General features: G+C 48.9%; 1 protein-coding gene across 4 annotated transcripts in view; it reads left to right on the top strand.

Moving 5' to 3' along the window:
- Positions 1–22,135, top strand: part of TENM4 (teneurin transmembrane protein 4) — an 855,551-nt gene that overhangs the window by 777,816 nt on the left and 55,600 nt on the right. For all 4 annotated transcript variants that reach the window (XM_070365001.1, XM_070365000.1, XM_070365002.1 and 1 more), the window contains 5 exons: positions 2,435–2,696; positions 5,237–5,504; positions 7,490–7,633; positions 9,742–9,991; positions 19,644–19,876. In XM_070365001.1, coding sequence (XP_070221102.1) covers positions 2,435–2,696; positions 5,237–5,504; positions 7,490–7,633; positions 9,742–9,991; positions 19,644–19,876 — 1,157 coding nt within the window. The remainder of the gene's footprint in view (positions 1–2,434; positions 2,697–5,236; positions 5,505–7,489; positions 7,634–9,741; positions 9,992–19,643; positions 19,877–22,135) is intronic.

Genomic DNA, 22,135 nt, shown 5'->3' on the forward strand with positions numbered 1-22,135 from the left:
TGTCATTTCTATGACAGAAAACTTGTTCCCTGGGTGTTTTCCCCAAACAAAGCCAACACCTAAACTCTTAGCTGAAAATAAACACCTTCCCTGGTTTTTCTCTATCATCAAATATCAAAGGATGGTGGTACCCAGCTTCCTCTACACAGAGGTTACATGAACCTAGAAGGGGCTCAGTGAAGAGCAGGCAAAACAGATAAAAAGGTTTAGCATAACACGGAAGAGTCAGGCTTTGGAGCTTGGGAACCCAAATCCAAGGGCACCATCTACCAAGAGCAAGATTTGATGCTAGTTCAGTGCAAAACCCCTGCAGCTTCTAGAAGAGGGAAGAGCAAACTGGAGCAATGAGGCTAATCCTGCCAGGGGCATTTATCTGGGATGAAAATGAGGTCCTGGGGTAGGGTCCCAAAAACCAGCTGCACAGGTAAACGTTGGATTGACTTAGAGTAATAGCCAAAGGAGGGAAGAACTTAGGGTGTTCAGTGTACAGTCAATTCAGAAGAAGTTGACAGTGTCACTCATGCATTCGATCTATAAACTATTCATATAACCATGAAACACTGGGTTAAGTTTGGAGAGACTGAGCGCAATCGGTGTCCCTGGGTCTGAGAGTGAATGTGGGATCCCAGTGCACAGTGATGGTGCAGAGGGGACCCGGGGAGGGGACTGGAATCCTGAGGGGGCCAGGAGCTAGCAGAAGCCCTCCATCCAAAAGAGCAAGATGAGAACAGGCCTTGGAAATGCATCCTGAGAGTAAGAGCTGAAGGGCTCTGTCCAAGGAGACATCAGAGCCGGGAGGTGGCAGGTGGACAGGATCAACGTTTCCAAGTCCTAGAGGACTGTCCAAGGCAGAGGCAGACTAGTTTGAAGTCACTGCAGCCGGAAGAAAAAGGCCTAGTGGCTAAGGCGCCATAAGGAGAGGGAGCCAGGCTCACTCCACACCCCCCGAAAAGTCTACTAACAGCCAGAACTAACCAGAGACGAGACAGTCCTCCTGGGGGCAGAGCATATCATCACTGGAAATTTGGCTCCTTGGAGGTGATTCTGTAGAATGAAGTACAACATCAGATTCAGAGAGAGGACTAGGTCCGATGGCAGTGAAGTTCGCTTCCAGTGAGTCAGCTGTTACTTGATTTTGAACTTCCTGTTTTGATGGGGGTGGGTCTGAATTAATCTTGTTGCACATTGAACGTGAGGTCTTAAGAAGCAGCCACACACTCTACTTGACAAAGCAGATGCCGCTTGCAGAGCTAGGGATGTATCTGGGCTTGCTGCTGGGCCTCCTTTGCCATTTTCTGTAACGTGAGCTCGCCTGGTCTCTGGCCACAAAGCTGCAGAGCCCCCAGCTCAGACACTGTATGAGGCAGTGTCAGAAACATGGGGTACAAGTGGGGACTCAGTTTCCTGGGATTTAAAAAAAAAAAAAAAGCTCCATGCCAAGGCTTGAATGGGCAAGTACCCTGCCAGGTCTGTCTGCAGGTGATGAGAATTAAGATGCTTGAGCCAAAAGCAGAGCTGGCAACAAGTGCCTGGCCATCCCCAAGGGGCGATGAACAAGGGCTGGGTGACCACCTCTCAGCGATACTGCCGCAGAGATCTCATCTCATCTCAGAGTTTGGGACCCCGTCTTCTGGTTCCCCTTTCACTTAAGTTACGGTGATTCTAACCGCACCCTTCTCTAAACTTCACTGTTTTGTAACTCCAGAAGCCTGGTTGAGTATCATAATCAGAGTTAAAGTTACTATTTTTGTTATTGTTGTTTAGTTGCTCAGTCACGTCCAACTCTTTTTGCGACCCCATGGACCTGTAGCCTGCCAGGCTCCTCCATCCATGGGATTTCCCAGGCATGAATACTGGGGTGAGTTGCCATTATCTCCTCCAAGGGGTCTTCCTGACCCAAGGATCAAACCTGGGTCTCCTGCATTGGCAGGCGGATTCTTTACCATTGAGCCACCAGGGAAGCCCTAAAATTACTGAGGAGTCATAGAATCTTAATGACTTAAGAAGAATTTATTGGAACCTTTGCCTTTTACAGATGAGACAGTTGAGAATCAGAGAGGCTAAGTGACTTACCCAAGATCACACAGTAGCCCATGGCAGAGCCAGGACTAAGCTTAGGGTTCCTAACGCCAGGGCAGGGTTTGCTCTGCTGAAGCTCCACAGCAGAGGCTCATCAGCAGTCCTGTGTCCTGGAAAACGGTTCTCCATAGCAGGTTATTATTTGATCTTGGCAAATTCTCTGTGGTGAATCACTTTCAAAACAATAATGCCTCCCGGGATCTGGGTCATTGTGCGTGACTGTGGTCAGGTCTTTGAGGTGTTAGGATCTCCCTCAGCAAGTGCTGAGACCCTTTGGTGTAATTTTTCCTCCTTTCTCTGCCTCTCTCCTCTTTGTCTGCCGCTCCTCTCCTTCTCACCCTCCCCTCCCAAACAGCTTTGACCTGGTCACCAACGGCGGCGTCTCCATCATCCTGCGGTTCGAGCGGGCCCCCTTCATCGCACAGGAGCACACCCTCTGGCTGCCTTGGGATCGCTTCTTCGTCATGGAAACCATCGTCATGCGGCACGAGGAGAACGAGATCCCCAGCTGTGACCTGAGCAGCTTCGCCCGCCCCAACCCTGTCCTGTCTCCTTCCCCGCTGACGTCCTTCGCCAGCTCCTGTGCAGAGAAGGGCCCCATTGTCCCGGAAATCCAGGTACACCCGGGTTTCTGAGTTGCATTTCTCCATGCTTTTATTTCATTTAGGGGGTGGGGGAGGATCTCAGAGACAGGGGACAGAGACAGCCATCAGCCCACCACCCGGAACCCAAGGGCCAAGACCCCACTGCGGGGTGGTGTCGGGCTATGACAACCACCACCTTACGCATTTAATACACGTGAGCCCTTTAAAGTGCCTGGCATCCTCCAAGATGTAATAAATCCCCACGCCCTCTCCACTCTGCCATCCACTTCATTCTACGTCCCCTTTCCCCAACTTCCAGTGTCTCCCCTCTTTCTGTTAAAAATAGTGATGATAATTTCCACCAAGAGGAGTGAGACAGGAGGTCCCAAATGTTCACATCACACTGAAGATTAAATGAGAAAACGTGTATGAGATGCCTCACACAGTATCTGGCACCTACTAAGTGCTCGACAGATTTTAACCAGTATTATTATGAAGATTATTTTACACGCTCCACCTTCAGGCCAGTTAATGAGTGCTGTGGCTCAAATCCATGCACGTAAGTGCTTTACTCCGTTATCATTAAAAGGAAGTAATTTGGAAAAATGCATTTTAATCTGATAGAAATCGAGATAGATTCTTTGCCTCACATAGTTGTGTGGAGTTGAATTTCTTTGGCCATCCAGGCCCCGTTTCTCATGGCCGAAAGGAAGGCTGGGGAGGACAAGGGATGACGGTGCGAAAGCTGGGGGAGAAGCCCCAGCCGTCCCACCAGCCTAACGAGAGCTCTGGAGACTGGCACCTTAATGATCTCCAGTGTCAGGGCAACGGGGCGTTTAGACGTGTTCGTGTGTGTATTTCTTGCCTGGCTAAGCAGGCACACTTCTCTGCTGTGCCCTGGTGAGTGGCTTCAGACACAGCCCAAAGGAAGGAAATGCAGCCATTTGGGAATTCTCCTTGCACCCTCAGGTTGAAACCTGACTCCTTTTCAGAGATGCAGCACCTGTCTCCACCACCAGGCTGACCTTTCTTAGGAGATGGCTGTCGGTGGAGTTGGAGCTTGCTGGAGAGGGGTGGTTTGTTACTCAGCCCTGGTTTGGCTCCGGCAAGACAGCTTCCCGGGAGCAGGGACTTTGGAACAAATGAGGTGAAGGGTCCTCCTCCTCTTTACAGTGCTCCCTGGGCTGAATGTCTACAAGCCTGGCTGGGTCACAAACCTTGCTTATTATCAGATATCATGAAATACATGATATCTGGTTTCCCCAGTCCTGTCATTGGCTAGCCTTTGCAAGTACAGGGAGATGTGCATTTTAAAGGGTGTGTTAAGGAAAGTATTAATAAATATGTATGAGCACATCAGGATGGCACTCGAGCCCTGCTTTGCCTAGAACTTATGAGCCGAAGCTGGGGAAGATTGCTGTCATACAGGCCCCATCCCAGAAACATCATGTGTTCGGGAGAACGGAGCACCAGTGAGAATTCATTCCGGTCTATGACATGGACAGAAAGGAAGAGGCCTTTCTTTGTGAAGGCCCAGTTCCCCCGTGAACACGAGAGTAAAATAATCACTGTCTTTTTAATGGATATGTTAGCCTCAATTGATTTGACGTCCCCTTCTTGAAACAGAGCCCAGAGCATCAAGCCGATAAAAGTTCTCCCTTCAGCCACGTGCCTCAGCGTCTTGGCATTTCATTTTCAGCGTCCTGTCTTGGAGCCAAGCCCTTTGAACCAGCAGGTGAAGCACTGCCTTCCCCACCAGGCTGCTCCTCCAGCACAGCCTTGGAGCACGCAGGCTCCGAGCAGCCCGTCTGCCCTCTTTCTGCTGGTGAGCTGGGGGCCATTCGCTCCCGGTCCCTGGCAGCCTGTACTTCCAGCCCCGCCTAATGGCTCCATCAACATCTTGTAGCCTCTGTTTACCCTCCTGAAGAGGAAAGTCACTTGTAACAGATCTTACCTTAGGAAGGTTTTGAGAGAGTAGCAGTTCTTCTAGTTGAGACAGCTCTCCACATTGATCCCAGGGCAAGGTCTGTCTTCACAATGCCCCCTGCTTCCAGCAGCAGCAGCAGCCACAACAGTCATAGTACCATCATCCTGCTTAGAAACATTTACTGGGTATTCGTTATGTGCTGGGCCATTTATATATGTGGCCTTCCCGGTCCGCAAGCTAACCTAGTGGGGAAGCTGCAATGCTGAGGTTCTTCTGGGTCTTCTGGGATGGCACAGCAGGTGAATGAGAGGTGATGTTAAGTATTTTTTACACACGTTATCTTATCCTCTCACTAATGCAGTGAGTTGAACATCGTCATCCCTGTTGAAAGGGGGAAGAGCCAGAGGCTCAACGAGGCAGGGATGTGCCACTTGAGAGTGCGCCCCGGACAGCAGGCCTCTGGCTCTTGTCTTCCTCCCCCACTCCCTCCTCCTCCTCCCGCTCCTTTTTGCAGTCCGCTTTCTCCTCCTCCCCCTTCCCCCTCTTCCTCCTCTGCCCCTCCAACACCCAGAGTCTGTGAGGCTGCAGCCGCCTCCCCTCTGCCAGTGATTCCGTGACCGTCACCCACTGTGATCTGTCTCTCCAGGCTTTGCAGGAGGAAATCGCCATCTCCGGCTGCAAGATGAGGCTGAGCTACCTGAGCAGCCGGACCCCCGGCTACAAATCTGTCCTGAGGATCAGCCTCACCCACCCCACCATCCCCTTCAACCTCATGAAGGTCCACCTCATGGTGGCGGTTGAGGGCCGCCTCTTCAGGAAGTGGTTTGCTGCCGCCCCAGACCTGTCCTATTACTTCATCTGGGACAAGACGGACGTCTACAACCAGAAGGTGTTCGGGCTCTCAGAAGCCTTCGGTAAGCCTCCCCACCGCAGGGCCCAGCGCCGTCCTCAGGAGACAGGAAGGTTTGGGGGGACAGGGCTCTTGGTCCTCTTCCCTTGTTTGATCCTTGCTCCAGTTTCATTCCCTTTCTAGATTCAGCAAAGGCAGAGTGAGGAGGCAGAGAAGAAGTAATGTAAAAAGAAAGGAGAGGAAGGGAGAGGAAGCAAGGCAGGCAGGCAAGAAGAGGGTCTGTTGAGAATCTGCTCCGGAGGGTGAACTCTCTGTATGTTGATATCTCAGTTAATCCTCACAACCACCCTGTGAGTCAGAAAGCATCCTCGTATTCTGCACGAGGAAGCTGAGGCCCAGAGAGGTGAGGGGACTTCCCAGGGCCACACAGGGAAGGAGCTGGGCCGGATTTTCCCCAGAGCTTCCTTGAACTTTTGCGTTCCACCGCCTCCCCACTGGGCACGCTGGGAGCCAAGATGCTGTCCCTCGCTGTTCACAGTCCCTTCTGGAAACCAAGCTGCTTCTGTGGTCTCTTCAGAAGCAATGAAGCCTTGCCACCTCTTTCAGGTGATATGAGAGCGCTGAGTGCTCTCCAGCCCGTCAAGGCCTCTCTGCACTGGGGCTGAGGCTTGCTTTCCTGAGATGACTGGCGACCATGAAAAAGCAGAGAGTGGCTCCTTGTGGGGCTCAAGGTCACAGGGAAGAGACCACAGAAGCACGTTCCAGCACATTCCGTCCTGCCATGGGGAGCCAGCAGTCTCTCCTGGCACCTAAAGGAAGCTCTGAAGAGCTGCCCAGGTGTTAATTCCCGTCTCGAGCATGTGGCAGGGCATTGCCCCCTGGAAAGCAGTGTCTGCCCAGAAAGATACTTGGAAGAAACAGCATTCCTGTCTCTGCCAGTCCCTTCCCATAGGGCGGTCACAGGGCTTTTCCCAAACCCAGCCTTGGGGAGTCCTCCATGGTTAGCCTGCCCCCCAGTGATCCCCTAAGGAGGCCTGGATCCATGAAACAGAAGTGAAACCGGAGATTTTCAAGTTTTGAGACCTCAAAGCAACTTCCAGCTTTCAGAGTACCTTGAAGGAGCTCCTTTTCCATGTATTCATTATCAGTGATTTTGGATTTTTTTTTTTCTTTGTTCAAGTATTTCCATGTTCATCGATAAGAATGTGATAAATGGGCCAAAAAATAGAAATAAAGTTATGCATAGTCCTATAAGCAAATAAAACTACTTCTTAACATTAAAATTTATTTTCTTTTTTCATGTATAGTTTTTTAACATAGATTTAGTACCATATATAACCAGGCCTTTAACTCAGCATTACCCCTTAGGCACCTTCCATGTCACCCATGATCTTCATAACCACAACTTCCGGTGGCTGCATATCCCTCGAGTGCATGCACTTGGTTTGCTCAACCTCTCATCCCCTTCCAACCTTTAGATTACTTCCAACTTTCCACTATTACGAATAACAGTGCATGAAGACTTTAGTACCTAAAGTACTTTGCATACTAAAGATCATTTCCCTGGAATCAGTTGACATGGGTCCTTAAAATATTTAGAACATTTGTTTAACATTTCCTAATGATGTACCAAGGCCTTACCCTGTGGCTCAGATGGTAGAGTCTGCCTGCAATGCAGGAGACATGGGTTCGTTCCCTGGGTCGGGAAGATCCCCTGGACGAGGGAATGGCTACCCACTCCGATATTGTCTGGAGAATTCCTTCGACAGAGGACCCTGGCGGGCTAGAGTCCATGGGGTCGCGAAGAGTCAGGCGTGATTGAGCGACTAACACTTTCACTTCACAATGATGTACCATCGCTCCCCAAAAAAGGATGTTCAGGCTCAGCCTCCCTAGGTTAGTGTTGCATATAGATCTTGTTGCCACTTAGGAATCTTCTGATCCTTCTTTCTTTTCAAACCAAAGACAAGCAGGGGCCTTGCATGCAGATCTAAAGCCAAAGAAGAGGCTTTGCTCACATGTGCATTTTGTGCCTTTTTTTCCCTACAGTTTCCGTGGGTTATGAGTATGAATCCTGCCCAGATCTGATCCTGTGGGAGAAAAGAACCGCAGTGCTGCAGGGCTATGAAATCGATGCTTCCAAGCTGGGAGGATGGAGCCTGGACAAGCACCATGCCCTCAACATCCAAAGCGGTGAGCGGATTAGTAGAATTCCAGGAGCCAGGCCATGGTGTGAGTCTTGTCTCATGTGCTTTGTTCCCTGTGAGGCAAAAACACACATACACACACACTTCAAATTCCATAGGCTCATGTGTGATCCACTGGTCAGAAGGGTTAATACAAATAGTCCTTGGCAACCTGCTCTGTGCTCGTCACTACTGGGCGCCGGGGATACAGAAGTGAAGGGCTTCAAGAGCTTACACTCTGGGCAAGACAAACACTTCTCAGGCAATTTTCACAGCATGCCATGGATGGTGCCGTCACAGGGGAAAGCTGGGAACACTGTGGGGGTGCAGAAGAGAAGCCCCTGACTCAGCTTCTTGGTTCAGCAGGTTGTCTCTTTGGAGAGAACTTCCAAACTGAGTCTCCAGGGGTCTACAGCATTAGCTGTGTATATCAAGCAGGAAGAACATTCTGGGCAGAGAGCACAGTCCGTGCCAAAGCACTGAAACCTGAAAGAGGAGTGATTGGAGAGAAAGGATCATTGTGCTTTGAGCAAAGGGTGAAATGAAGGGAGTAGCAAAAGCCGGAGTGGGGGGCCTGAGCAGCCTGAGTCCCAGGTAGGAAGATTAGGACTTTCGACTCCACCCAGAGGCAAATCTCAAGCCTCTGAAGGGTTTACAGCGTGGAGTGACACTGTCAGATCTGTATTTTAAAAGTTCTTTCCTTTCGGTTGCAGTAGGTCTGAGTTGCTACCTGCAGGCTATCTCTAGTTGTGACGAGCTGGGGCTACTCTTTGCTACCACACACGGGCTTCTCATTTTGGTGGCTTCTTTTGTTGCAGAGCACAGGCTCTAGGCTCACGAGCTCAGTAGTTTTGGAACATGGACTAGCTGCCGCGCAGCATGTGGGATCCTCCCAGACCAAGGACTGAACCCTGTGTCCCCTGCACTGGCAGACGGACACTTTACTGCTGGTCCACCAGGGAAATCCCAGATCTGTATGTTAGACAGCTCCCTGGGACTGTGTTTCAAGATTGGACAAGTAAATATGGGGATGATGTCAGATCTCTCCTACCTAATCTGTAGATGCAAGAATGCCCATCAAAGCCACTGCGTTTGGGGGGCAGGGATTGACAAACTAATTCTGAAGTCTGTAATCAAATAAATATTTATAAATAGCTGTGGCACTCTTTAAAATAAGAACAAAAAAGAGGCACTTGCCAGATGTTAAGCTATCTTAGGAAAACCATAATACCTAAAACTGTAGTGCTGTCACAGGAACAGATAAATAGATTCCATAGGATAGAACGAGGCATCCAGAAACTGACCTGTGAGTCGTAGTTAGGACTTGCTTTGGTCATGAGTGTCAGAAAAGCCAAAATAACTGCAAACAGCAGTCTGGAGGTGAATGAAGTCCAGGCTAGTTTAGACTGAGTCTCCCTCATGCATTTCTATGAACATCTCTCGATATCTCCTCTATGTCAGGTTCTGTGCTAGGCACTGAGATACAGAGTGGGGAAGACACTGTCTCCGCACCTGAAATGGTAAAGAGAGGACAGATAAGTGCAATAAAGAATTGTGTGCTGTGCCATTAACACCGAGCCAAGAGCCTCCACCTACAAAAAAATCACTACTTTCTGAAGTATACAGTGATGCTTACCTTTTTGGTAATAAACTATTTTTTTAAAATAAGGTATGTAACTTTGGGTTTTTTAAGACAGAAAGCTATATTGCACACTTTAAAAAAAAAACAGTTCTGTGCTGTGATGGAGAGACAAACTTGGCCCGCGCAGTGTGTCCAGTTTATTTGAGAGGCAGTGAAGCTGAATGGTTCAGAGCCGGGACTTCTCCTGTCATCTGTGTGATGTCAGTACGTCAGTACGTGATGTCAGGGGTCCCCTGTCAGTACCGGGAGGGTAACAGCACCCGTCTTACAGCCGTGGGAATTCTATCAGCAGAGCAACGTGTCCTGTCCAGTATGGCCTGGGTTTCCTTGTGGGGTGAGGCAGCCTTGGGAGCTGGGTCTGGAAGCGGTAGGCAGGGATCTGGCATCCCTTGCAAAACCAGGACAATGCTGCAGCCGCAGGGAGAGCCACCCCCAGCGCCATCAGTGACTCCGCTCCTCTGCCCTCGTCCCAGGCATCCTGCACAAGGGAAACGGGGAGAACCAGTTTGTGTCTCAGCAGCCGCCTGTCATCGGGAGCATCATGGGCAATGGGCGCCGCAGGAGCATTTCCTGTCCCAGCTGCAACGGCCTCGCCGACGGCAACAAGCTCCTGGCCCCCGTGGCCCTCACGTGCGGCGCTGACGGCAGCCTCTACGTGGGAGATTTCAACTACATCCGAAGGATCTTCCCCTCCGGGAACGTCACCAACATCCTGGAGCTGAGGTATGTTCGGTGAGGCCTCCCCGACGGTTCCTAGCATGTCCCTTCGCCACCCTACGGGCCCACCTACCAGGACCCACTGGCCTGAGAAGGGGACAGAACAGAGCCTCCCCGGTCACTTCCCAGAGGCTGACCTGTGAGCTGGAGGCTCTGAGGCAGCCGACGCCGCTCTCCATGGGACACAGAGATGCAGACAAACCACCCTGGGGATGGGGAGACACCCTTGCTGTCCAGATGATGGAGAAGGCGGCCAGCCACTGAGTTAGACTCCTTGGAAGCCCTTCAATCTTTTTCCTGCTTCCTGGCACCAAACCCATTGACATGCATCACATGAGTCTTTTTATAAGGACAAGGGATGGTATCACGAACTAGGCCCCAGTGCCAATGTTACCAAGCCTGGTCCTGTTACTTAACTGGCATCGGGACTTAGGGGCGGTTCTCTGCAGCTGCCCGGTGCTGAGAGAAGGCCCATGGCTGCTCCTCGGGTGTATATAGGCGACAGAGCCAGCTGTCACCTTTCCCTGTCCCCATCCTGACCATGAGGGACAGAGCACAGGCACTCTCCCTGCACAGGGAGGGGCCTGGTGTGTTGGACATCTCCACACCCCCTCAGACGAGATACTTCAGAAGCAGAGGCCTGTCACAGGGTGGGTTCCAGGGGAGCTGTGGTTGGTTAGAGATGGGGGAGCCCCACCCTCCCTTTCAGGAGAAACTGTACCAGGTTTCTCATGACCGTTTTAGAGAGTGGACTCTGCCCATCTCCTGGCCTGGGGTCCATGTGAGCAGGATGGGCCCTTGAGCTGGGAAGTAGCCAGGGGAAAAGGAAACTCTCTCTTGCAAGCCCTCTTTTATTTGCCTGGTGTTAATATGACTGCTCTGCAAGATTATTTTGCTATTATTATTGGCTCTTATTTACTATTAATTATTACTATTGCCCTTGACAAATAAGATAAAGGAGACTTAGGGAATTTAAGGAACCTGCCCAGGGTCCAGCTTGGCAGACCCAAACCCAGAAGGCCACCACACAGCTCTGCCTCGCCAAAGTGTCATCAGGGGGCCCATTGGGGGCCACCTTGGCTGAGCGCCATGCTTACGTATCCCGGAGGTGAGTGCCCGCTGAGAACCCCTCTCTGCAGGGCACATGGGAGAGGTGGGGCAGGCTGGCCGGCTGGCCACAGCCATCACTGCCCTGCAGATGAGGGCACTGTGTTCACCCACCCAACCAAAGGGGGACAAAGGAAGGGAAGGGTCTTTGGCCATGAAAAAAAAGCAGAAGCTCACATTCTGTGGACTCACAGGAAATCAGACATCAGGCGGAATGAGAACCAGGCCATTTACAGGAGAGTCTCTGCCCGTTTTTTTTTTTTCTCTCTTTTATGAGTTTGACCATCATAGATAACTGCCAGGGAAATGGGAACCCTTGAGTGTATTTGCTTTAGTCGACTAACTGCTCATATTATCTTTCTCTTTCCTATGCCTTAATGCAGAGAGAGTCATAGGCTCGGGGTCAGCCCACCTTGGCAGAGAAACTAAAACTGGACCACTTACCCTCTCTGGACTTCCATTTTCACATCTTTTAAATTAGAGACCCCACTTTCCCTGTCTCCCTGCCATAGTTGTAGAGAGATCATGGAAGATAGTGTGTAAGGAAGGGAGGAGGAAATTACATTAGGGGAAAAAATAATTTATTGATAGGTTATCATCACAGTGTATTTCCTTCCCGTCCTCTTTCCCAGGACTGTTTCTCTGTCACCTTCTCCCCTATAAGTAGAATGTAGCTCCAATTCTCTGTTCTATTGGGAGGACGATCGTGGTGGGCCACACAGGTCTGGGCCACTCTCGGTAGGGCAGCGTGCACACAGAGACACAGCAGTGAGCATGTCTCTGAGAGCGCCTCTCTGGGCAGGGGAGGAATCGACCGTGCCAGCCTCTGGCTTAGCCCTGGTGCAAGCAGCCACCCGGGTCAACCGCATCCTCTTCTGCTAGAGTCAGCAGTGTTGGTGCAGGTGAGACCATGCTGCTTCCGTGATATGTAGCTGCTTCTAAGTGAGCTCACTGACAAGTAATATCCAATATGAAATATATCAGTGTCAGAGCTGCTAAGTCTTTATTTATTACAGTATTGTACAGAACCATTGCTGTCAAGTTTTCAGGCTGCTAATAATGCTTCTAACCCTGTTGCTAACACTTCATTCTTTCTTCTATTCCCTGCTCTCCTGTCTTCTGTCAGAAATAAAGATTTCAGACATAGGTAAGCCAACCAGTGGAGAATTTCCTGTCTCTGCCTGCCTTGTTGCATGCTGTATGGTAAGCTGCACGTGTCAATTTCAGATCACTCGGTGGCAAATGACTCCTCTGTGATTGGATCTGATTGGGGGTACCTCGGCTACAGTGAAAGAAAGTCATTAATAATGGTGAAGACGGGTAGGGAGAGCCTGAGCTCCTTTCATCTCTGGCACAGCGCAGCATTTATTTTGGTAGTTTGTGGACATGACAGGCTGAGTAATAGGGGGAAATTTTAACCTTGGCAGAGTAATTTGCACACCCTAGTCTGATTATCCTGAGAATGAAGGAAGAGATTATCCCCACCGTGTTGAGTGACTTGGAGGATCACAGTGGGAAGGCCGTGAGAAGGACTCAATCAGGCAGAGATCCTGGCAGAAGACAGGCTTCAGATTCGTCCGTCTCTGGGCATGCCAGGTGCCTCGGGTTTGGAGGCTGGGACGCCAAGGGACCGCTCCAGGAGGTCTGTCAGCAAGGACAGAATGAGGGAGGATATTCAGGCCATACACACCTTCCACAGGGAGAAGCCCCCAAACAGGAACTTTGGCACAGAGTAGATCTGTTATGTAGGCTCCCAGTGACCCTGCAGCAAGCAGGAGTGGTCGTCCTCAGACACACTGACATCCCCGGGCTGTGGCGCTCGTCTGACTCCTAGGGGACGGTCACCTCAGAGTCCCCCCGCTTCCCACACATCTGGGTGGCCTGACAGCAGCCATGGCACATGGAGGGTGGCTTGCACTGCTACCCACGTGGCTCTCGGTTACCTGTGTGGGTGCAGATCAGACTGGCACGTGGGTGGGCACTTACTGGAGATAAGTTCAGTAGAGAGTCAGACAGATCCCAATCCAACAGCGATTATGTCCATGTCTGTATAATTATAGTAATAACATGGAAATCATATGTATTCTTTTAAGATAATAATAGTAGTATATAGAGGGCACTTAATGTGTAGTAGAAAGCAGGTTAAGCGTTTTACATAGATTATAGCAATGCACCCCCAGACCGCCTTTGAAGTAGTTCTTCATGATACATCCAATTTACAGATGAGGAAACCGAAGCTCTCAATTGTGTGGCCTTGGAAAACTGTTTAAATCTATCTGAGCATTAGTTTCTAATTTGAAGATAATAAAATCTCCCTTGGAGATTGTTATAAGGGATACAGAGGATATTTATAAAGTATCTAGCATTGTGCCAGGCACTCTAATGAGTTATTATTTTTATTATTGTTATTATTACTATTATTATCATCATCATCATAACAATTAGATGATGATGATTATGTCGCTGTCTATCCTGAAAAGGAATTCAGTGTTCTTGCAACCAAAGACACATGTATTAAAGTAAATTAAATAGAATTTGGGAACAAAAGAAAAAAGGAGAAAACAAATACATGTGATTACACATCAGATCAGACTCTGAGCTTCCTAGCAGTCAGATTAAACAGAGAAGCATAATTGTTTTCAGGGTTTACGTTACCAGAAATGGGAAAATATGCCCCCTTCTCAGAGGAGGAGTATTTTTCCTGACACTGAAATAGAAGAGAGATATCCAAAGAGCTTGGTATGGATGTTACTGAACTATGAACTGACCTGTGCCCTCAAGTTTGGTTTTTTAGCAAACACAGTACCTTTCATATGAAGATCTTGGATGGAAACCTAGCACTTCCCATTAACACCTCCAGTCAGTGGTGGTGACTGCCTGGGTCGCAGCTAGGAGACGGGGGGGCCTAGCTGGCAAGAGTCAGAAGCCAGGGTGCTCTTCCAACTTTGCTTCATGTTCGTGTGGCCTTGGGCTGGTCACACAGCTTTCCTGGTTTCCAGTGGCATCATCTGTAAATTGAGAGTCTTGATTTCGGTACCTCCTGTTTGTGCTGTTCAGTGATCTTTTGATGTACCCATGGTATGATTTCAGAGCTGGCTTCCTGTCCTCTCTCAATTCATTGTTTTCTCAGGTGCTAAAACGTGTTTTGAAAGTGAACCAAAGTAGAAGGGAAAAATGGAATTTCTTTCTGCCTTCCAGTTTTCTAAGGACAGTCAGGCGGGAGAAGACCTGGGCTCCAGCTCTGATTTTAACTGGCACCTGGATATTGGCAAATCCCTCCCTCCCTCAGAGCTTTAGTGTTCCCATCAGTAAATGCCAGAAATGGAATAAAGAAATTCTAAAACTCCGTCCTCTTAGTCCATTAGCATTTACTGTTCTGCTGCTCTGAGGAGCTAGAGGCTCAGGCTAGGACTCAGCCTGTGTGTGTGTCTCTCTCTTTTGCCTTTCCAACCTTAATTCAGCCCACCACGCTGGGCATGCTCAGCACGGAGACCCCCAGTCCCTTGGGCATCTTCTTCCCTGCCTTTCTTGAGGGACTAAGGGTCCTCACCTCCTCCCAGATCTCTCCTCTAGGGTCATGGAGGAATGTTTGAAGTCTTGTTCAGAAGTACATCTGAACTCAAATCTCCGTCAAACCCAGCTACACGTTCTATGTTAACTCGAAGAGAGCCCTTAGTTGCCTCAGAAAACAGGTTAGACAGACAGTATTAAGTATGACATACTGGTGTTTTTCATTGTGCAGTAACATAAATGTTCTGGAGGTTTCTCAAGGTGACCAGCTGCCATTAATTGGACTTTTTTATTTTTTGATGGAGCGGGCACTATCCTCAAAGGTTTACATCCTTCATACAGTTTTGTCCTCGAAGCAGCTATGATTATCCCTGTTTCTCAGATGACAAATAATTGAGGCTCAGAGTAATCATTTGCCCAAGGTCACCTATCACGTGGGTGACGGAGCTGGTATTGGAACCCCTGTCTGTGTGGTTCCAGTGCTCAAGCTCTTTCTACTAGTTCCAAGAACCAGCGGATCAAGGTCTGCCAAGGCTGCTACCTGATGTGGTCAAAGGACACCCCTTTGCACAAGGCAGGTCTTATTCTGAAGGAAAGGGAAAATCCCCACTCAGAACAGGCAATAGGTTGCCTTTGGTGCCAACAGACTCCTGGGCTCACAGCTCCTACTAGGAAATTCCCCACATTGTCCAGATGGAGGTCAGAGTGAGGCCCACTGCAGCTCATTTACTTCAGGATTAATACCTTATAGTCCCTAAGATTTTGCATAATTTCCAGAGGCACCGGGGTTGTGTTTAAGGAAGTGGAAAAGAATGCAGGTCCTCAGGAACTCCTGCGCAGACTCCGGCAGTGGAACTGTGAGCCCGCTCTGTGCCCAGCCCTGCCCAGGATCCTGTGGATCAGAACCGGATCAGACAGGGTCCCTGTCCACAGCACCGGGCCTGGGGTCTCAGCAGGAGGCCATCTCCCATTGCTCACATCTACGGTTTGCAAAATATTCTAAGGAAGGCCCCACTCCTCCGAGTACAGATAAGCAACATCAGCATCCTCTGAGAACTCATTAGAAGTGCAGACTCTCGGACCACACCTAGAACTGCGAAGCTGAAATCTTCATTTTAACATGATTCATGAGCACGTCAAAGTTTGAAAAGCTCTGCTCTAAAGGCATGGTTTCCAAAGCCAGCTGGGCCTCAGGAGCAACCAAGTCATCTTCAAGGGACAGATACCCAGGCCCTTCAGATGTGATGGTGAGGGTTTTTAAAAAACAGAAAAGTTTTCCAGGTGAATCTGATGTGCAGCCGTGTTGAGAACCATCACCCTACGATCCTTAGCAGTGGGTGTTTCCTGTCTGCAATCCCAGAGAAGCCGATAGGCATTTACTCACCGATTCATAAAGTCAGCAGGCCTTTCTGGAACGCTGACTCTGTACCAGCTCAGGGCTAAGCACCAGGAACTTGAAGCCTGGCCCTGCCCCTAAAGAGTCCAAGATGTCCTTGAGGAATCAGACAGCCAAGCAGAAAAGGGTCTTAAGGTGCTGGACGTACTGAAAGTATAATGTGCTGAGAGTCTGGTGGAGACACAACAGAAGAAGGAGGGGAAAGCAGGGACCCAAGAATCCAGGAGAGGTAGGGGTTCCAGATGAGGTGATGTTGGAGCTAAGTCCTAAGAGATGAGCAGGCGCCCTGGGCGAGAAAGGCAGAGGAGCTTTCTAGGCCCTGAGGAGCAGCCCAGGGAAGTAGAGCGAACACAGACTCTGGCATCCAGCAGATCAGAGATAAATACCATCCTGCCACCTAGCACTTTCCGGCCCTGCTCAAGTTTCAGCTTTCTAAACATCTCTCATCTCAGGTTTCTAAAGCCGTTGTTGTGTTTTAATAATGCCTTCTATGGCATTTGTGATGAAAAGGAGGTTGTGCATATAAAAGGCTGGCACCGTGTCTGGGACAAACTGGCGCCCGGAGGTGGCAGCCGATGCTTCCATACCAGCAGCCCGTGCATCCACAGCTCTGCCCCCAGGACTAAGGACGCATCTCCTGGGAGAGGTCGGGGTACCGCTCCCAGTGCAGGTGGCCCAAGGAAGAAGTGAGCGGAAGACTGTCCAAGAGCTCTGCCAACTGGAAAGGGCCGTTGAGCTGGATCATTTCATTTGATCCTGATGATAAGCCTGTGAGCAGAGCAGGGCAGGGACGCCATCATCTGAGGCTGAGGAACCTACTGCTTGAAACATTTAGGTGGCTTGTGCAAACTAGAACCCACATTCTCTCAGTTCAAAACTAGTGCTCTTTCCCTTATGGTTAGCTGATGAAACCCCAACCTCAAATTTGTTCTGGGGCACAAAAGAGGGGGCCACTGGACAGTCTGCCAAATGCCACCCTCATCTGGAATTCACCAATCTGAGAAACGTCACCTAAGTGGCACTTCTCTGGGTTGATGCAGAAAGACATAAGCCAAAATCTTGGGATGGGGGGCCTACTCTCAGTGGACAGGGACCCCACCATATTCCTCAAGGACCCAGTTTCTGCCTTGGTGAATAGCACCTGCTTCTCATGGATGATACGAAAAGAAATGAAAAATTGACCTCCAGCTGTCATCAAGAATCAGAAAGCTCAAGGCTGCCCCAGCATTGCAGAGTAGGATCTAAGGTCACTGCATTTTATTTAGCCGGAATCAGTGTCGTCTGGGAAAATTAAATCTGTCACATGTTATAGGGCAAGTCAAAGGGGACATGTCTAGCTAAATAGGACATCTCTCCTGTTACCACCACTCCTAAGAGAGAAGTTACAAGAAAGCTAAGTAATTTGATTGAAAATACTGTTTAAGTAAACTAAAAATGGAGATCTCATGCACTTAATGCCTGCTGTGGGCTAGAAAAGCATCAAGCTGAACATTGGAAACACAGAAAAGAATAAAATCCCATCTCTTCCCATCAAGTAGTTATTGGGGACAGAATTGGGGAGACAGTGGAAAGTGAACGTGTTATCTGCTCAGTTATGCTGGACTCTCTGCAACACAAAGAGTTTCAGGCTGATTCTTTACCACCTGAGCCCCCAGGGAAGACTCTGGGAGACAGACATAAGTAAATAGCCAGAGCATTATGTTCAGTGTCCTATAACCCAGATATGATAAGATAAGAATCTCAGTGCATAGGGAAGAAAAGCTGGAGGAGGTTTGACAGAAAAGGTGCCATTTGAGCTGACACCTGAAGAGTGAATAGCGAGTTGGACTGTGAAGAAGGCTGAGCACCGAAGAATTGATGCTTTTGAACTGTGGTGTTGGAGAAGACTCTTGAGAGTCCCTTGGACTGCAAGGAGATCCAACCAGTCCATTCTGAAGGAGATCAGCCCTGGGATTTCTTTGGAAGGACTGATGCTAAAGCTGAAACTCCAGTACTTTGGCCACCTCATGCGAAGAGTTGACTCATTGGAAAAGACTCTGATGCTGGGAGGGATTGAGGGCAGGAGGAGAAGGGGACGACAGAGGATGAGATGGTTGGATGGCATCACCGACTCGATGGACATGAGTCTGAGTGAACTCTGGAAGATGGTGATGGACAGGGAGGCCTGGCGTGCTGCGATTCATGGGGTCACAAAGAGTCGGACACGACTGAGCAACTGAACTGAAACTGAGGCTGAGAACGGGAGGGTACAGGATGGTCCCCAGAGCAGGAACTGCAGATGCAAAGAGGTGTGAAGACATGTTTGAGGGGCAAGTTGTCAGGATGGCTGATGACAAGTGGTGAGGGAATGCCCTAGACTGGGAAGAAATTGTAAATCATTACTACATGATAGCAAAATTCAGGCTTAATAAGAGATACCTACTCTGTAGTCCTCTCCAAAGGCAAAAACAGACATAATGACTAGTAATTAAAATAATAATTATGATTACCAAGTGCCTACTGTGGACTTCCCTGGTGGCTCAGACAGTAAAGAATCTGCCTGCAGTGCTGGAGACCTGAGTTCGATCCCTGGGTTGGGAAGAGCCCCTGGAGGAGGGCGTGGCAACCCACTCCAGTATTCTGCCTGGAGAATCCCCTTGGACAGAGGAGCCTGGTGGGCTACAGTCCATGGGGTCACAAAGAGTCGGACACGGCTGAGCGACTATGCACAGCACACACAGCACTGTGTGCCATGCACTATGCTGAGTATTTATCATATAATTTATGTAACATTTTATATAATGTTCCCAATATACCAGCAAGGTTCACACGCCCATTTTGCAGATGAAGAAAACGTGAGGCTCAGGAGACCAGGTCAGTTGCCCAGGTTTCAGAACCACAAAATGGCAGAGCTAGACATGGAACCCAGACTGATTTGAACCCAAAGCCTGTGCGACTTTTCCTGCCCTGTGCCTGGAGATTCGGCCTCGTCGCCGTCATCTCTCTGTACCGTCCCTGTCTAGTTCACTCTCCTCCGTTAGTGCATCCTGCTCTTTGCGGCTGTTTTGCAGAAACAGAGCCATCACCAGCACAGCTCCCTTCTTTGTTTCTTCTTCCTTGGCTGTTGCTGCCAATCACAGACTAATCATGTGGCTCATTTGGGTCTGGCTGCAGGAAGGAGACTACGGGGCCCCTGATAAGTGTAATATGAGTGTCAAAAGAAGACGCCGTTGACACTGGCTGCGGTCCAGTGTGGCTGGGACCTTAGCAGTCAGTCCCAAGAAGGGGGTGGAGCTGCTGTAAAAGCTGCATGGGGGAAGAGCTTGTGTGTTGTTTTGTTTAGTTTTGAAGTGTTTTTTAAAGTCAGATCCTTTCGTGTCTCTGGTCTGGATTTACAGACCACCTCTGGTCAGCCTCAACGGATAATCTTTTTAAAGAAAACAGGCATCGCACTGTTGGCTGGGCATGACAGTCATCAACAAGAACCTCTTGCATTCATAGTTGGGTGAGAAGCAAAGGCCAACCACAGAGGTCAGAAAAATTGGGGAACCATCACCCCAAAGAGGGACATTGTCCCCTTTTTGGCTTAATCTCAAGTTCTGTATCTCTGGCTGCCTGTCAGGAAAGAAGGAAGTGCTCACCAACTGGCGTGTCCTTGTTTTCCAGCCACAGCCCAGCACACAAATACTACCTGACCACAGACCCCATGAGTGGGGCCGTCTTCCTCTCGGACACCACCAGCCGGCGGGTCTTCAAGATCAAGTCCACGGTGGTGGTGAAGGACCTCGTCAAGAACTCTGAGGTGGTGGCGGGGACAGGTGACCAGTGCCTCCCCTTCGATGACACTCGCTGTGGGGATGGTGGAAAAGCCACGGAAGCCACACTTACCAACCCCAGGGGTAAGGCTTGGCTTTCAAAACTCTCTCAGTAACATTCATAGGGGTAGTTCCATTTCCAAAAGGTGAACCTGTTTATCATTGCAAAAAAGTTGGAAAATGCTAAGAACTCTACTGAGGAAAGTTTAAGCTGTCATAATTCCACCTGCCAGAAATATTCCCAGTTAATATTTCCTGTCTTTCCCCCTAGCCTTTTTTCTAATGCTCACCAGAAACCAACAAAATTAAGTCACATTAAACAAGTTGTTTTAGTAACCTACTTTTTTTTTTCCTAAGTGATATATCACAAATATTTCTCCATGTCACTAAAGAGTCTTCTATGAATTTGCTTTTAATGGCTATATAGTATTCCACCAAATGGATATCTTGTTATTTATCAGTCCCCTCCTGTTGGATATATATGCTGCCTTTCATGTCATTGTTTGATTTAAAAAAAAAGTGGCAGTATATCATCTTTGCACATGTTCATGTCCTATAGGATGGGTTAACTCTTAAGCTTCAATTTTGAGTCCTTCAAAAAACTGGACCTCTTCACACCCACACTTACTTTCCATTCACTTATTCAGCAAGTATTTGCTGAGTATACAGTGTACTGTGTGTACATAGATAAGCTCATTTTCGCATAAAAATAAGACTTGAATGTTAATCATGGAGATGGGAGAGGGGGAGAAGTGCTCCCTGCGGTGCAAGGAGAAAGAACTGTGCATTGAGAGTCCAGAGCCAAGGAGGCCCCTGTGCCCAGGAGACCGGGAAGGCTTTTTGGAGGAGAAGCCATCGTTTTCAGCAGACATCCATCGGCACGTGTTCACCGTGCTGCAGGCCCTAAAGCCAATGACCTATGGTGTCTAAGCCACAGGGTCCTCGTCAATAAAATAGGAGTAACAATATCTTCTGTGTCTACCTCCTAGAATTGTGCTGAGAGTCAAAATTAATATGTTTCATATGATGGCCTATAAAAATGTCATGAGCGATATTTTTTTAAGTAGAGCCAGATTTCAGGGCTTGGTTTCAAATGTAAGCTGTAGACTTGTGAAGTCAGGCAGTCCTGTATTTACATTCAGACAGTGCTACCTAATGGGAATCCCTGGGGGCTCAGCTGTAAAGAATCTGCCTGCAACTCAGGAGATGCAGGTTTGATTCCTGGGTTGGGAAAATCCCCTGGAGAAGGAAATGGCAACCCACTCCAGTACTCTTGCCTGGGAAATCCCATGGACAGAGGAGCCTGGAGGGCTACAGTCCATGGTCACAAAGAGTGACCCCTCACACAACTTAGTGACTAAACCACCAGCATTATGCCATTGCCGCCTAATAGCTGTGTGACTTTGTGTGAGTTGTTTAACCTCTCTGAGCCCCATTTTCCTCCTCTAAATAGAAATACACTGTACAGTTGTCATCCAGATTAACTGTTATCAGGAATGTAAATACTTGCTTAGGACAGTGGTACCAGGCACATGATAAACATCTCATAAATGGTAATTCCTATTCCTGTTTTATTGTATGTACAGACTATCGTGTATCATTACTTGTATGTCTCTACCACATACCTGAAGTGATCAGGTAGTAACTCCATGGGGTAAAGTTTGTGACACTTGTGGTTAATCTCCTTCTGAATTACAATACCCTAATACTGAGAGAGTAGCCTGGAGTGGAAAGAACACTACACTTGCACTCAGGGAGCCTGCATTATGATTTCGCTCTGCAACCCCCGGCTCTGGGACCTCCCCTTGTGGGCCTGTTTTCCTTTCGTAAACGTGCAGATTGGGCTAAATGGTCCGTGAGAGCCTTTTTGGTGGCAAGGTTCTATTCTCTTAAAATTAAAACACTTTTTCCTGAGAATTTTTATTCTCTCAAGATCTTTTCTCATTTGCTCCGCACACGTGTGTTCTCCACCCTCCACACACACACTCTCTCTCTCTCTCTCTCTCTCTCTCTCTCACACACACACACACACACACACACACACAGATGTAGTGACAGGGAAATTGCCCCAAAGCCTGTAATTAACCCAGATAGAAATGACAAGGGTGCCAGGATGTGCAGACACTGTGCAACAGGGAGGAGAAAAGATGTCCATCTATTTAGCACAACAAAAGGAGAAAAAAATGAAGTCATTAATCAGGGCGCACGTCCCTTCTATTAGCCTGTGCAGCCACCTTTGTAAACAAGAAACCCAATTGTTCCCGGAGCATTCATCAGTCCTACAGCAGATGGAGGAGAAAGACCAAGAGCAGCCACTCAGACAAGAAAGTGCCTGTCTTAAGC

Source organism: Bos mutus, chromosome 29, assembly GCF_027580195.1.
Source record: "Bos mutus isolate GX-2022 chromosome 29, NWIPB_WYAK_1.1, whole genome shotgun sequence".
NCBI lineage: Eukaryota > Metazoa > Chordata > Mammalia > Artiodactyla > Bovidae > Bos > Bos mutus.